Raw genomic sequence first — 17,888 nt, 5'->3', positions numbered from 1 at the left:
TATTATATTATATTATATTATATTATATTATATTATATTATATTATATTATATTATATTATATTATATATATATTAGAGTTTGTGTGTGCTGTTTGTGTGTGCTGCTGAGGTTTGAATTCATAGTATTGTTGTATCATAGTTTAAGTACTTTAAGGGAAAATTTTTGTATTATGTGCTTTGAATGCAAAGAAAAAAAAGTGAGTTTTGTTAACTAATGATGTCAGAAGAATATCAAATTATTGGAAAAATAGAACAATCAAATTCTTAGTATAGAATAATTCCAGTTATAGAATAATCTAGTTTGTTTCTAAACTGTGATTATTCTTTGAGGTACTATTAAGGACCTCTGGGACTCCACAAAGCGGTGCTAGCCTTCAATTTTTCAAACTGTGTGGTGATTTAGGAATAAAGCAAGTCTTATTTAGGAAAGATCTAGTGTTGAGTGGGCTAATAAAAATATGAATAGAATGCCCGCTTGAGAGGATGGAAGAGATGAGATAAAATCGAAAGTCTCATGTTTATCAACTTCATAATAGGAAAATAGAATGTTAGCATTTAAATTATATAACCATTTTAAAAGTCTATGAGTTTAACTTCGAAGGACACAGGTAAATTATAAGTTTTCCTGTGATTGTTTTTAACACAATTGCCTACTTAGAAGTTGTTTTATCTGTTGTAGCTAAATAACTTGGATCCAGAATTGAAGAATCTTTTTGATATGTGTGGGATCTCTGAGGCCCAGCTTAAAGACAGAGAAACATCAAAAGTTATTTATGACTTTATTGAAAAAACAGGAGGTGTAGAAGCTGTTAAAAATGAACTCCGGAGACAAGGTAACTTTTGATCTATTCTGTTTTTCCTTTTAAATTTTCTAAGATTAGCTTTATGGTGAACAACTATGTATCCCTCCTTGAGCAGAATTTTTTAATTTTTGGATGACAAATTCAGCCCCATGTCATTACATGTTTCATTATTTTGTTCTAACAAAAACCTTGAGCTAGATATGGGAAGATGACCTCTACCCAGGACCTGGGAGGTGGAGCAGGCAGATTTTTGTGACTTTGAGGACAGCCTGCTCTACATGGAAATGAAGGGCTACAAAAATAACTGCATCATGAGGCCTTGTCTTCAAACAAACAGAAACATGATGTGATTATTAGTATAAAAGTTACCATATAATCTCTAATAATAACATATTGTTAATATGAATATAAATTAATATATATTAATAAGAATATAAATTAATATAAGAATATTATTAATAAGAATATAAATTATGTAAAATCTTTCTATTTTGAAATATGAGGGGGTTTTTGGTTTGTTTTGGCTAAAGTATAATACTTTGTCTTGGCTCCAGAGACTACAGTTTACAACCTTGATGTCGAGTAGTTTAAAGAACTTTGTTTTGGGTGCTTCCATCACTTAGAACAGCCAGGTACAAGGCCTTTGCTGTCACAGTCAGCACACACACCATCTGCATTTTGAACCAAGTTTCTCCTCTTTGTACTGACACTGGGGTAGCTGAGCTAAAGCTCCAGTTGAAGTGTTCTTGCATTCAACCGTCACTTAAAAGTGGGTATTTAATTTACCCTTGTCTGCTTTTTGACTGCTGGCCCTCTTTGAGGGTGTTTTTCCCTTGCATAGTCAGTAAGGTTTGAGAGCCTTTAGAGCCAACTGTGGAAGCAAATAACTTACAAGTCACATTGCAGCTTTGTAACCACAGCTGCTTTAATAGAAACTCATATTGGGCTAATTTATCCTACTAGCAGACAAATTACCCTTGAAGTGGTGCAGATTTTAAAACATCTCTGAATACATTTAGTCATTTTCCAAGCTGTACAGTTATGACTGTTAATCCAGGTAAAGGAAGCTCGTGAGGACCTCTCTCTGCTGCACCCACTGGTGTTCAGGGTTACTTGCCTCTGTTAGTAAGCATGTAATCACACTCAGCATTATTAGACCATCTGCATTACTATCTTATGTCCTTGGTGCCTAAAGAGCAGTAGATCGAACCAACTGGCCTGGGTCTTCTGTTAATTTCGTTACAACTATTTTAAAGACAGTTTGCAAAGTGTTTCTTTAATTGAGTTACCTCAATTAAACAAAAACAAACAAAAAAGTTACAGGCTTTGAAAATCATATCGCCAAATGTCAAGATAAAAGATTTTTATATTTCAAGAACCTATTATACATTAAGAGATGATTTTATTTTGTTTGTATATTATTTGTAATTATGTGTTTATGTATTGTGGGGATAGGGAGTTGTTCTGCCTGTAAGTACGGTACTTGGAGAAGGCAAAAGAGGACATTGAATCCCTGAGAACCAGAGTTTTCATCACCAGTTGTAAGCTGCCCAACATGGGTTAAGATTTGAGCTGAGGGCCTCTGAAGCAATTCATGCTCTTAACCAGTGAGCCGTCTCTCTAGCCCAGAGAAATTTTTTTTCTAAGTAAAAACAAAGAGATAAATTAATGATTTTTTTTTAGAGCGAGCTTATATATAAATTAATATTCAAAGGTATGAAAAACAGAGAGGTTAATAAAATTCATCTTAACCTACTTAATTAGTAAATCTGTTATTTATTTTATAAAATTATGAAATTAGATTTATAAAGACAAGCAAATTTGTGATTTCCATCATATCCCTGTGTGTAGCTCTTAAGTATCAAGTCCATTCACTTACAGCAGTCTGTTCTTCAGGTCCACCGCAGTGGAGCGGTGTGGATGTAGAACAGTATTTGGACCACTATTCTGAAGTTTGCATGATTTGCTGTGTTGGTTTGGAGTAGCTAGAGTTTTTATGTCCTGCCTTCAAAAACTAATGTTTTGATCATAAGAGCTTTTTGTATGTTCATTGTTTGTTTTTTTTTTGTTTGTTTGTTTTTGGTTTTTGTTTTTTGGTTTTCAAGGACAGGGTTTCACGATCACTGCGTAGCCCTGGCTGTCCTGCAACTCCCTCTATAGAACAGGTTGGCCTTGAACTCATAGAGATTTGCCTGCCTCTGCTCCTGAGTGCTGGAATTAAAGGTGTGTCTCCATCACCTGGTGCATAAAGATTCATGTGTAATAAAAAGAAATATATTTCTATAAATCGAGCATAAAATTGTCTGTAACTTAGATTATTTTATTGAAGTTCTCTATTAAACACCTCTTGCTCACAGCACTCATGTTGTCTTTACTGACACTATACTATTTTATAATTGCTTTATACATTTGTTTTCAGTAACCTGTATAAAATATGTTTATATTGACTAGAATAAAGGAAGATATGTAAAAGTAATTTTTATTCACCAGATGTAATTGTCATCTCAGAGACTGCTAAGCTCACCCTTTTTGTTTTTTTCTGAACTCTGCTGGCTGGCTGGCTGGCTGGCTGGTTAAACTCAGCTGTTCTGGCACAAACTTCTCTCTAAGCTAACTGATTCAAACTGGCTTCTTTCAGCTTCTCACTGAATTGCTCTGCTTGGCTTCCTATTTACTTTGGCAATACGTTCTAATCTTCTGGCTCCTGTTCACTGGCTTGTTCTTTCTTCACCTGTGTCTAGTTTGTTCTCCTTGTAACCTGTCTATAAAACTCCTGGTAAAACTGCCACACACACTACTCTGTCCACCTCCTCTCTCCCTCCCCTCTCTCCCTCTTTCTCCCCTTCTCTTCTTCCCTACTCTTCCCTTCCTCTCTCAAGAGAGGCTGCTCTCAAGTAGACTCTGTTTTCAGTACTGCTCTCGTGACAGTTGGGAGAGTGGGCATTTCCTACCTCTGACACATTTTGTCAAATTCTTTCTGATTGTCACTTTGTCTGTCCTTCAGTTAGACAACTTTCAGACGTGGCTGCTTTCTTCTATAAACTAGCCTTTACTTTCATTGTTAGGGATTGAAGGTGTGTACTAAGGGTATGTCTGCATTCTAGCCGGATCACATAGACCTAGAAGGTCTTTGGATGTGATCCCTTGCCAGAACAGCCATGTTACTGGATTAATATTTCTCTATTAATATTAGGAGTAATATTAGGGAACACAGTATCATATTTCCATTTAAGCACTTGGCAGTATTCACATAAATTTATATCTAGATAACACTTGCTTGTTATATATTTAATTAGATAACATGGCATCGATTCCTAAATGTTTTATGAATTCTGTAATACTATATGACTTTGTAATATTTTCTGCTTATAAGCAGAAGAATTATACATAGGAAATTACATAAGAATATTACATAAGAAATATAATTATCTGCTGGTATTCTTAATAATACTGATGTTGGTCTGAAATAATAATTTTCAGTTACATCAGCCCTCTTATGTGCCATGAACCCAAAGGTATTTTTCCCCTCCTATAAGATTCAGTATTCTTGTAGATTAACCAAAGATATTTGTGTGTGTGTGTGTATTGTATGTTATATATATTTATATGTATACATATATTAGAAGCATACTTATTTGTAACTTTCATGTCTTCTTCATTGTTACTTTTTTTTTTAATTTGAAAAATACTAGTTCTCATTTTCTTTCTGGTGTTTGTGAACAATTAAAAGTTCTTCACACTCATAGCTGCTTGGCTAGATCTTGGTGCATCTGACTGTCCTAAGTGGTGTCTTTACTCTTCTATGTTAATTCTTTGATGTCTGTCCCTGTGATGTTGTGTGTGTAATAAATAGAGTACAAATAATAAAAAGTAAGAATTGGTATTAGATTATTTTTAAAAATGTAGTGAAGTTTTCTGTCACTTAAGACAATAGAAACACTGGGGGCTAGAGAGATGACTCCATAGGCAAGAAGCCTGGCTGCTCACCCAGAAGACGTAGACTACCCTCATGGTAGCTCACAGCTGTCACTCCAGCTTCAGGGAATCTGACACACTCTTCTGGCATCCATGGGCACTCATGGCAAATTACATTCATGCAGGCAGAACACTCGTATACATAAAACAGAATAAATAAATATTTTTTTTTAAAGATTTATTTATTATATATGAATACACTGTAGCTGTCTTCAGACACACCAGAAGAGGGCATCAGATCTCATTACAGATGGTTGTGAGCCACCATGTGGTTGCTGGGATATGAACTCAGGACCTCTGGAAGTATAGTCAGTGCTCTTAGCCACTGAGCCATCTCTCCAGCCCTGTAAATAAATATTTTTATATTAAATGAAAAGTGCCAGCACTATGAGGGCTCCTTTTCTCTTATAGCATTGTACTAAGGGAAATACCTGTAACATGGTTAAAGAATCATACTCAGTACTGTGTACACCTTACAGAGCTGAGTATATTGCTGTTATGGGTCCCAAGATCTCTCTCTGTATTCCAAAAAGTCAGTTTCTCTGATCAGATTTTAAATGAATGGAGAACAGATGTAGTGCTTAATGTTACATTGTTTTGTATATGTCATTGATAAAATCATGTCTCTAGAAATACAAGATTTAATCTTTAAAGGATTTACTCATATTTCCAATGTATTTTGATATTACTATATTTTTTGATTTGTTTTCCTAACATATCTTACATCTTTACTTAGGTAGACTAAGAATAGAATTATGACTACTGGCGTAGCGATAATTTTTCATTAATAACTGCAGTGTAATTTTATAGTTTATAAAAAAATGTTTCTTAATAATTCAGATCTAAATAAGTAATTGAACATTTAACCAAACAACCACCCTCTGGTAATACCATGTCTAGAGCTGATGACCAGTTTTTGGTATTATCAAACACTATATTAAAAATTTAAAGGGTATATGTAAATTAGATAATGAAGCTATGTTTTGAAAGAAAGTGTTATGTTTGGGTTTAACTCTGATTGATGTTAATAAATTTTGCCATACTATAAAATTTGTATCTAAGTTTATGTAAAATTTAAGTATTTAATTCTAAAGAGAATATTGTCATTGATTACTATCAATGTAAGCTAATGCTTACAAGCAAAGTGTTTAATTACATTTTATATAAAGTAAAAAATGTATATTTTCTTAAATGTGCATGTGTGCGTGCATGCATGTTGCTGGGGGTCAACCCTAGGGCATTCTAGGCAAAGTTTTACCAGCTAGCCCTATCATTCTGTTGTACAATTGCATGCTGTGTGCAATGCCATGCACGGCTGTGCATATATGGGCACCTACAGGGTCTAGAAGAACATCAGAACCTCTGGAACTGGAGTTCCAGGCAGTTGTAAGCTGTTGGATGTAGGTGCTGGGGTCTCAACTGGGAACCTATGCAAGGGCAAACACAGCCTGTTACTACTGAGCTATCTCTCCAGCCGTGTATGGTAAAGTAAGTTGCTTTATTAAATGTTTATGCTTTGGTTTTTTTCTCTGCTCTTATTTCAGCACCACCACCTCCTCCCCCCTCAAGAGGAGGACCTCCCCCTCCTCCTCCCCCTCCTCATAGCTCAGGCCCTCCTCCCCCTCCTGCCCGTGGAAGAGGGGCTCCTCCTCCCCCACCTTCAAGAGCTCCTACTGCTGCACCTCCACCTCCACCTCCTTCTAGGCCTGGTGTTGTTGTGCCTCCGCCCCCTCCGAACAGAATGTACCCTCCTCCACCACCAGCGCTGCCCTCTTCAGCACCTTCAGGCCCACCACCACCTCCGCCTCCGTCTGTGGCAGGGTCCACAGCACCACCACCTCCTCCACCACCTCCACCTCCACCAGGGCCACCACCTCCCCCTGGCCTGCCTTCTGATAGTGACCATCAAGTCCCACCTCCTTCAGGAAACAAAGCAGCTCTTTTGGATCAAATTCGAGAGGGTGCTCAGTTAAAGAAAGTGGAACAGAACAGTCGGCCTGTGTCCTGCTCAGGAAGGGATGCGCTTTTAGACCAGATACGACAGGGCATTCAATTGAAATCTGTAAGTAATGTGACCTTTTTATTTTGATTTGTTTGTTTGTCTGTTTGTTTGGTTTTGGTACTATGGGCTTTTACCACTACTCATTATAAGGTGTCTATCTTAGAGGCTTACTCTTTTACCTTTTATCATTTTTACAGTATTTGTCTGTGTACAAAGAAAGGTACATATTTTGGATGATTATCTGTAGTTGTGTAACCCATACTTGATATAAAAATATAAAATATCAGTTACCATAGAAAGATACCTTATGCTTCCAATAGTCAGTGATCTGATAGCTTTGGGCTAGCTTTGTCTAATTCTAAATTTCACATAGGTGGAATCTTACAGTGTGTTTGCAATTCATTGTTCTAGACTTTAAGTAAAAGATACCTTTAAGAACCTCCCTCCTAAACTAAGCGGAATTTATAATAGCCCTGTTTGGAAGCAGTTGTAGTCATCTTGGTTACTCCAAACTAGTAACTGTATGAAAATGAAAGGATACTTAAAGTAGACACTAAAGTTTTATACTTTGAAATAAAAATAACTTTTAAAAAATCTGATTCCACAGAAAATTGAAAGAGCTTTAAAATTCACAGCAGTGATGGTGTATAAGTTTGGGTTCTCTGACTTAGAGAAAATAAGATCATTTCATCTCTTTTAAAAGTTAAGAACACATACTACCTTGCACTTTAGTTACAGATAAGCTATCTTACCTTGCTGTATGTGCACCACAGGAGGTCCTAATGCCGATATAAGAAGCACTCTGCCCTCCGAGCCATCTCCCAAGCCCCACACAGATTCTTTGCCAAACATTTATAATTGAATTTAATAATTTTCTTCTCCAAGGTATCTGATGGCCAAGAGTCCACACCACCAACACCCGCACCGACTTCAGGAATTGTGGGTGCGCTGATGGAAGTGATGCAGAAAAGGAGCAAAGCCATTCATTCCTCAGGTCTGTTTCCATGATCTCCATGGGGGCGAGCGGCGGGCTGCTACAGGATATAGACAGAAAGACTCTCATTTCTGTTCATTTATCATTTTCTCTGGCCATTTTGTCGACTAATTGTGCAGCTCACTGATAATGAGTTTACAGCATATTTAATCATATTGTTTCCTCAATGACTGGTCTGCCTAAAATTTAATAGATACCAGGACATCATAGCCATACATAAACTAGAAGAAAGACTGTAAAAAGTGATGAATTCATTTCCTATACTGGGAAGTGCCAATGGAATCTTTTGACAAGCAGCCATTAAACAAGGCTTGAGATTTCTCAATCTCATTTTTGTAATATTCTGGAAATAACATTTATAATGACAAAGACAGCATGGTACTGGTACAAAAATAGACACCCAGACCAATAGGAGGCAATAGAGGAATCCAGAGATAAACACAGTGATGGTCAAGAAATACCCAGTGGAAAAAGACAACCTACTGAATAAAGATGCTGGCATACTGGATCTCCACCTGCAGAAGAATACAGTTAAACTATTTCCATTCATCCTGGACAAAAATCAGTTAAAACTAGATCAAAAGACTTTTATTTAAAACTTGGAATGCTAAGCCAGCCTATGGTTGCACACATCTTTAATCCCAGCACTTGGAAGGAAGAGGTGAATCTCTGAGTTTGAGGCCAGCCTGGTCTACACTCTGCTCCAGGGCAGCTGGGGCTACACAGAGAAACCCTGTTCTGAAAACAAAAACAAAAAACAAAACAAAACAAAAAAACAAGTGGAATGCTGGCGAAGAGGGGGGTTAGACTTCTTTTGTTTTTCTCTATTTTCTGATACTTTTCAGGTTATGATACTAGGAAGTCAGTCATATAGGGCAAGAAGATACTCTTGTTTTTATTTAGCTCACATCCATAGTAGCACTCCCGTGGTACTTTCTGGCTCTGTATTGTTTCAATATCATCTCTTATGAACTTGGCCTTCATAAGTTTATGAGGTGTAGATATGATGGAAAATTGATAGACGGTAGACATGCGCTCATAGAATTGGATGCCATCAAAATCTGAATTCACTTAGCGGGTAATGACTGAGCGCTGCTGCAGTACTCCTGCCGACCAGGATCCCGGTACATAACAGACCCGGGCTCAGCTGGCGTGGAGCTGGTATTCGAGTCTGCAGACAGTCTAAGAAGCCGAGGTAGTAGAGTTAGGAGGAGGGGAAATGGAGGAGACAGTGATTCTGGGCAGGATTACACAGGATGCTCAGGCAATGCCTCTCAAGGGTAGTTCTGAATGAGACCTCAATAAGACAGACAGAGGAAAGAGCTACTTCCAAGGATGAAGTGTAGAGGGAAAGTTCAGTGAGGGTACAGAGAGGGAAACGGTTGTAGTAGAAATAGTGGATGGAAGGACAGGGAAGGAAGGAGGCCTAGAGGGGGGCAGGAAGGCTGGGCAAGTCATGTGCGATGTGTCGTCAGAGAGAGCTGAGACTGAGTCCAGACAGCAGGAGCCAGCCACAGGAGGCTTGAAAGGAAGAAAGGTTTCCTCCCCCTGCTCTGGGGTGAATGTACTGGAGAACAGCAATAACTGAGGCAAAAAAACCTGACAGTGGGTGTGGACCATGGTAAAAAGGAAGGGACGTGATGGAGGGAGAGGAAAAAGAATTACTATAACTCACAGCTGTTCTCCTGAAGGAACAATGATATCTGTAAAATAGAGTGACTAGAGTCAAGGAAGAAAGGCAGATTGTAGGAAGAGGACAAAAACTACAGTTCTAGGTTTGCAAATTACTGTGTAAACCCAAAATTTAGAAAACTAACCCAAGTTTCATTTGACTCCTTAAAAGCACACTGATTGAAATCTTTTTCACATAGGTAGTGAGGGGCCCTCATCTTTGATCACCATCCACAGTCTGTAGACTGGTTTTATTGGACTAATTTTAAACCGTCTCAGTTACTAGACTCTAGAAATTAAATGTTTGTGTTAGAAGTTGGGTAGTTGGAAAAATGACTTGAGAATTATTTATGCGTGCTTAACTCCTGGTTTTGGTTTTATTTTTAGATGAAGATGAAGATGATGATGATGAAGAAGATTTTGAGGATGATGATGAGTGGGAAGACTGAGCTATATATTATATATATATATATATATTTTTAAGGTGAAATACTAAACACTACTTCCTGTCTATTGATCTGTAAAATTATCATGTAAATGTTCTACCAATTTGCTGTATATTTTTGTTGCCTTTTTGCTTTTTTTTTTTAAATTAATCTGTGCAATACCTCATTTAATCTGTAAAGGTTTGTTATAATCCTATATAAAGCTACTCCCTGTTGCTGTGTGCAAGTTTACAACGGATGCTCACGTGATTTGTGAATATTTTCATTCCATCAACAAGGGAGTTTAATTATGTGTGAGACTGACACAAACCTTACTGTAATTTAGTTAGAATGCCAGAAGGAGAACACTATTTTCATACCCTACTTTTTCTGTACCTAAATTTTCTTAATAAAATTTAGTATAGCACTACATTCTTTTTCAAGTGATGTAAACTTTAGTTTCTTTAGCCCCTTCATTTTGAATATGATGCCACATATGAATGTTGAAGCTGATACATTGCACAATTCTCTAGACACCACTACACTGATGCAGCTTTTCAAATTCTAGTATTATGTGTTGCTTCAGATCACTACAGAGATGCTGCAGGAGAGAGACGATAGCACACCTCTGTTGCAGTACTGCCTGCTGTTGGTAAGCAGTGGCAGCCGCAGGCAGGAACCCTGATGAGCCCTCACTCACGTGCCTGGCCTTGACCAAGGTGACTTTTATGCTGTGGCAAATGTGACAGGTTCTTTTCGTCAAAGAGTTAAACGCTGTTATCACTCCCCAAAATAGTTTCAGGTAGCATTTTTGGAGGTAGTTTTGTGCATCGTAAACAACTGTCATGCCCACATTTGACTCAGAGTGGTATCAGAACAGTGCTACAAGGGAATGCCGTTCTCTTTGCATCTTGCACTTTGTGTGCGTTGCTATATTCAGAAGTATCAACTGTGAGAGTCAGAGTTTTTGGCAAAAGTATGCACAAATGCTAACCCTTGCATATACTCTATGTTTTTACTTTGATGGCTTCTCTGAGTTTTTGTTAAGTACCACGTGTAGAGTTACATTTTTTTTTAAACATTGATCGTTCCAATGGCAAATTTCTTAGAATACACTGATTTAATAGATTTTTTTTAAATAAAATTTTGCAGCCTGCACAGTTGTTATGCATACTACATGGTATGTTAAAAATGAGGGTTTCCTTGCCTCTTTACAATACACTAATCTGCCGAAAGGTGGCTGTTTCATATTTACAGTGATAATTATCTTCCTACCTACTTTAAATAAATTTTAGGTAGACGATTATCTGATTTAAGTACAGACATATTTTTCTCACATTGAGTTGTATGCAGAATATAGCTTCAAATGTATTCATTATAGTCACAATATCCAACTAAAAATTATGCTATCTAGACGTATACCGACCAAAATCTAGTATTGACATGATCTTGACAGGCTGGTCCTGTGAGATATGGTTTGAATTTTTTAACCAGTTTATCACATAACCTCTAGAGACCATGCATCTAGTTATTGTCAGGAATAATTTAAAAGGTTTAGTTGCTGAAAGCAGTTAAGTGGTACAGTAAGATAGTTAAGTTATTCAAAGACTGTTACCCTCCTTGCAAGAGTAATTAAAGCACATTGGAAAGATCCTCAACTTTGTATTTCCTGTAAAACAGTGCTGTCTGCTGCTAAGAACTTTTTCTGCTTACTGTCGTTTTCATGTGGCTGAGCTGTGTGGGACCGGTGCGGATGAGGCTGGACAGCTCCTGTCTAGACTGTTAGGAGTTCTGCAGGGCGAAATTACTTTCAATAGCATCAGACTTTCATATTCTTTTTCTTTTTGACATGAAGCAAAAATTTTAATGCCTAAAAATGTCTTTGAGATAATGCCAATTCTGTTGTCCCTTATCTTTTGGCCAAGAAGTTTGGGATTCTTCCAGCTAATTTGATATTTGACCAGAAGCTTGTTTAGAGAGACTCTGAGGTCTTTGAGTTGTGTATACATGGGGGGGGGGGGGTGTATATTATTTGCCAAAGGTAAAATTGAGGGGTTTTTTTTTCAATATAGAAAAGGTTTTTGCTTTTGTTTGTGTTTTATTTTTGTGTGAAGTCTGAATTCCAGGAGCTGTGGGGTTCAGTCCAGGCACGAAGACTCTGAGTAAGGTATCCGTTGTACAGCTCTGTCCTCTGCCGTCTCACACTGTGGGTGGTACTATTCCTGTACGTCATCTGGAAGCCTCGCGGATTTATCCACCTATGTGCTTGTCTGGTAGCCTTTGCGTTTAACAAACTAGCATGAGGCCTTTTATATCTAAATGCTATGTGATAGACAATTTCAGCTAGCCACATATTGTATTATGAAATTCATAAAGATTTTCAATCATTCAATTCCATTTATCAACTGAAATTTTGTTTAGTATGTGAATTTTTTTTGAAATGTATAGTAAATAAGATGTTGCACTGGTGGCAATTCATCATGGAACATAATAAAATTAATTTGACGCAAATAGTATAAAATAGTGTGTGTCATTTGTTTATTAAGATGTTAAAATAAGTTGAAATTTTTTAATTGTTGAGTCTAGCCAAGAGTGCACAGAAGTGCCAGGTAATGTTTGAGGTTTCAGCGCTGCATGTCCTGAGAGACAAGAGTGTGTCATTAAGTAAACTTGCCGAGTAAAAGAATTTTGGGAAACCTGACTGTGTCTACTATGAAGCCATGTGGTACAATGCTTCTACATAGAACGTTCACAGTGTAAGCTCACACTGTTGGAACTCTTTCAAACCAAAAATGTTGAGGTCTTCTAGATGAAATGATACTGGAGTTCACTAGGAATTTAATAAATAGCAGACGTACTAGTTCATGTAGGACATAGGTGTTGATAGACAGTATTAGAGTACTAGGCAGTATAGATGCTCATTTAAATGAGAAGCTTAGGTTTTTGATACGTGTGATATTTTGTTCCATTGACCCTGGCCCAAGTTGGATGGAGTCTGAAGGTAAAGCCATGCTGCAATCCAGCGTACAGAGTGTGACACAGAACAAACACCTTTCAAGAGCTTTGTTCTATGAAAAAATTAGTGTGGCACTCATGTGAACACTTAATCTATAAACTGTTAAAAGAATTTTAAGAGCAGTGTGCCTTCGAGTTGTCCTGTTACATGTATCTAGACGAAGAACCCTAACGTGAGTGCTTTAGGAATCGGATAACTGTATCTCCTTACAGTGTATCCATAAGGAACTGTTGGACGAGGAATCCTCTACAGGAAGGTTGAGAAGTTTCATACTGCTTGCCACACAGCTCCTCTCTACAGCAGCTTTCTCATCTCTCGTCATTGAATACGGGTTTTTAAAAAAGAAAGCTTGCTCGAGGTTGGAGAGACCACAGAGGTTAAGAGCACTGGCTCTTCCAGAGGCCCCGGGTTCAGTACCCTGCACCCACAGAGAGGCTCACTACTGTCTGTAACTCCAGTTCTAAGGGGTCCCACAAACTCTACTGGCCTCCTCATTTGGCCCCCTCGGGCAACAGGCTCTCATGCGGCACACAGACATACATAAACCAAAAACAACAAACACATAAAGATATTTTTAAAAGAAATTAAGCCATTAGAAAAACTTTGGTAAGCCCCTCATGGCAGGCATGAAGGAGCCCATGCTCTTGATTTGTAGAGGTTTGTGGCTACACATTTCACCTCATCTGAGTGCTGATAGAAGCCACTAGCATCTGCCCATCTCTGCCCAAAAAAAGCTGGAGGAGTCAGCCTTTGCCTGGAACATGTGTTAGTGTTTTGGCTCAGTGATGACAGTCACCCTACATTGCCCAGACATTTAGTCATCACAAGGTACTTAGGAGTTGAAGTGAGGTTGAGCTTTTGAATGTACATTCAAATTATTTCATTAGTTTCTCTGTAGGCCTTATAAGCATTGTTTTTACTTAGACATAAGTATTCTGTAAAGTCCTATAATAAACCTACCTGAAAGAAAAATAGTTTGCAATGTGAGTGTCTGGATAATTTTTAATCAACAGAGGCACTGTCAAAGACTGGGAGTTCTTCCAAGGAGCCCAGGAACAACATGGACATTTAAACCCAATGTCCTAGTTTTACTGAGAGAAGGGACATTCTAATTTGATTGCATGTACTTCAAGTTTATTAGAGAAGAAACCAGGAAGTAAAACATACCTTGTATGTCAGGTTGAAAAACAAATGGGGTAAAAGAGATTACCCTGGAAAGTGTCTCCTGGGAAACAGTACTGGTTATGTTTAGAGGTCTCTGGAACCCCATTAGCCAACATTGGTAGGCTTTTAGTTTAGGGCAGCATATGGTACCTACTTGGGGTACTGTCCCCCACTTTATAACCTTCCTTTAAATTACATACGTATATTCTTAGGAAGCTTCTCCAGAGGTGGGTTTCCAAACGGCTTTCTCTAAAGACCTTTAGTGTTACCCCTCCCCATATTTCCCCTCCCACTTCCTACCCATGTATTCTTCTTACTCCTTTTTCCCCTTACAACATGGTAAACTAGTTAATTTAGTAGGAAGAAAAAGACATGAGAAAGCATGTTGTATCCTGTCTTCCTAACTTCCCAAGTGTCTGAATATCTTTTAAACCAAAGACAAATGGACTTGAATATACATTTGACTTACAATAAAGCAAGCCATTAGACATAATTACTGTTACTATAAACTGAAAGTAAACACCAGAATAAACTCATTCCATGAACCAACCTCTATAATAGTGATTCTAAACCTTCCTTATGCTGTGACCCTTTAAGTTTTCATGTTGTGATGATGACCTCCAACCATAAAATTATTTTGTTGCTACTTTGTAATTATAATTTTGCTACTGTTAATGAATCATAATGTAAATATTTGATATGCAACCCCATTCGAAAGGGTCATTTGCCACCCCAAGGGGTTGAAACCCACAGGTTGAGAACCAGTGCTCTCTAAGATCATGGTGATAGGTCAAATTCATATGACCATATATAATACTAATCCCAGGGAAACTTTTGTAAGGGTGAGGGGGTTGAGTGTAGGTCTCTATATAGCTGTGACTGTCCTAGAACTCCTATGTAGACTAGGCTGCCCTTGAATTCAGAGATCCCCTGCCTCTACCTCCCAAATGCTGGGATTAAAGGTATGTACCACCACACCCAGATGACTGAGGAACCTTTTTTAAATTGCTTCTGGCTCTCAGCACGTTTTTATAATTTAGTAAATTATCTTGACCCAGGATTGGAGGTGTGCTCATGATCAAGTAAGAGCAGAAAGACATTCATTGGTGAAGTAAGAACCAAATGATTGACACTAATTAGATATACATCGGTGTGTTTATTTCACATTAACAAAGATAAATCCTGGTGTCAATTGTTCTCTTAGCATCCTTGAAGTGACCTATCCTGTTTTTAGTCATAATAATGAAACTTGCGGAAGTTAAATAGTAAATCAGTGCAAAGCTGAGCCTTGACTGCCTTGGAATCTTGGCACAGTGGAAACATCACTTCAGTACCTTTAGATGTAAAAGTTTTGGGGTTTTCATGCTTCTGCAAATAATAGATCTGAGGGAATTGGCATCATGCTCTGTTTAAAAAATCAAAACAAAATGCACCAGAAAGCTAAACTAAAAGCCATGAGAAGCAAATGGAAGGGAGTTGGAAGGTTAAGATGGGCCTGGTTTTGAGAATGAGGTTGTTTACTTTTGTAATTATTTCTAAATACTTTTGTCTTTGATTTGATCATCTCTGACCCCGTTCTCTCTATCACAGTTAAAACATTTCTTCATTTGCAGTACCAGATTAGGTAACTCATGTTTGAGTAATCTCAAATGCCTAGTAGTCAGTTACATAAGAATTGCATAAGAATATATTTGGAATTACCTCAGGGTCCTTCTTATGAATTTAGAATAAACCCTGACAGTATATCTTAAGAATTTCTTACCAATTCCATATTTTTTAGCAACTAAATGCCAGTTTTTGCAGAGAGGTTTGGTTTCATCTGTTTCAACCAACAGTTAATTCGATTTTGGTTTGGTGCCTGTAGGGTTCTTTTTGTTATGTATGTATTTATTGAAAGGCGATTTTTACTAGGGACACTCTTTATAGAAAAATGACTTAATTCATCTCAAGTTCTGACAGCTTAAGATTGCAGTCAGGTGCTCTGAGTGAAGAGTCTTTATTATTATTATTATTACTGCTTTTTAATCTTGAGTAACGACACTCTAAACCGTATTTTGGATAAGAATTATTCTGTGATTAACTTTCAAAAGACAACTTGCAAAATTGTAACCTAAAGTGACTCTAGACCATTTGTCACTGTTTATGTAACAGTGAGTAATGGGTCATCAGATTTCATTCAGGAAGAGAAGTTTAGTACTCATGCCAATGACAGCTTACTCTGATGAGAGTGGATCGGAATGCTATTCAATTGGGAGCCTAATTTTTAAAATTTAAGTCAATGACTCCAAAATGTTTATGTTGTTAACAAACATTCACTTGGGGTGGGTGGTGGTGGTAATTACCCTACAGCTAATTACAGTGTTTCAGTTGGGAACAAAGTTATTGTCTAAAATCCAATGCAGAAGAGCCAGTCTCAAAAGCCTCGGTCTTAGGTGTAGATTTGCTTAATGACCTCAAAAGATTAGGTAGCTTACCTCAAAAGATTAGGGTGGCTTCTTTTGAGAACAAGATTTTCCTTTTCCAGGTGCAAGGACTTGCCTTTTTCTACTCTGAAGTCTACACAGCATCAGAGCTGTATCCTGACCATTGCCACAGACTACACATGGAAACAGGGTGGATTCACTGAGAAAGACCCTGAAATGTGTGCACAGAAATGGTCACCTGCCTGCTCCCTAGTGGCACTCGCTGGAAAACTTAGTGGTCATCAATAGACTTTACCATGTTTGGGACTGAGACCAATCCTATATCCTCAGGTTTCAACCATTATCCTTTTTCAACCAGCATAGCAATTTTGAATTTGTGAACTGAACACAACTAACCTGTTTTCAGCTCATGCACAATGTGCCAAGACTTGGCTATGCCCCCTTTTTGTAGCAATCTACAATGCTACCCTTCACTGTGAGGAGCCAAGACACTACAAGAAGCTCAAAGCTGTTTAATGAACGACCCCATCAATGATGATTTAGCTCTGGACATCATTCGTGCATCCTCATTGTGAATGTCTTCCTAAAAGCAAACTGCGACCTGGGACTTGCTGATTCAGCTGTTGTGGCTGCTTAGCAAGCAAGCCTCCTGAATCTTGTCTCCCACTCTCAGTGCTAATGACTACACCAGGCTTTTTATGCACTTTCTGAGTGCCAAACCACATTCTCAACTGATCCATCATCCCAGCCCTGAAATGTTTAAATAGGGGAAAAATCCACTTAAATGCTGACCTTAAATCAAATTGTTGTTTTACAGAATAAATATTACATCTTGGTATCTGGACACTTTCTATACCCCCCCCAAACTTCACATCATCAAACTTTAGGGAATTTTGCTTGCTTGTTTTTTTGTTTAAAGCCCGACAACATGTATTTAAAAATCCAAATTATCATCTTGTCCAAGAAGCTCTCCTTCATCCATGTCTACTGCAGGTAAAGAGTCTGTGGTAAAATGTGGCTCACTGACAAAAGCTGTCCAATGCCTGTTTTTGAACAACTTGTCAATTAAAGAAGGGCTTGACCCTACTGAAAGGGCAGTTGTCCTTGGAATTCCCACAGCTTTGATGTAGAGGATGCTTCTGACTCAGTGATATTCTCGGCACAGCAGAGTACCACATGCACTGGAATGCAAGGTAATGAAGAGCAGCGTCCTAACTCCAGTGCTTGGAAGAATGTCTGGATACATCGTAGCACTTGGAAAATACTTGTGGAAGTCAGCATTGATGGCAGTGCCAGTGTTCTGAGTTTCAGTGCAATCCTTAGCCTTTTATATCATGTAATTTGATGATTAACAAGAATAAAAAGTCTGCCTTAAGACCCTCACAGAAGAAAGGCATTGTTAACTTTACTGACC

The 17,888-nt window shown here is 37.9% G+C and overlaps 1 protein-coding gene across 1 annotated transcript in view; it reads left to right on the top strand.

Annotated features, from left to right (window-relative positions):
* Wasl (WASP like actin nucleation promoting factor) overlaps positions 1-12,387 on the top strand; it is a 55,849-nt gene extending 43,462 nt beyond the window's left edge. Inside the window, exons 8-11 of the mRNA XM_028762567.1 lie at positions 681-834; positions 6,324-6,841; positions 7,667-7,775; positions 9,834-12,387. Of these exons, the coding sequence (XP_028618400.1) occupies positions 681-834; positions 6,324-6,841; positions 7,667-7,775; positions 9,834-9,895 (843 nt within the window). The 3' untranslated portion in view covers positions 9,896-12,387. The remainder of the gene's footprint in view (positions 1-680; positions 835-6,323; positions 6,842-7,666; positions 7,776-9,833) is intronic.
* Positions 12,388-17,888: the final 5,501 nt, after the last annotated feature.

Source organism: Grammomys surdaster, unplaced genomic scaffold (genome assembly GCF_004785775.1).
Source record: "Grammomys surdaster isolate TR1022 unplaced genomic scaffold, NIH_TR_1.0 134, whole genome shotgun sequence".
Classification (NCBI taxonomy): Eukaryota; Metazoa; Chordata; class Mammalia; order Rodentia; family Muridae; genus Grammomys; species Grammomys surdaster.
The sequence above is the reverse complement of the archived record's forward strand: the minus strand, read 5'-3'. Positions and strand labels throughout refer to the sequence as shown.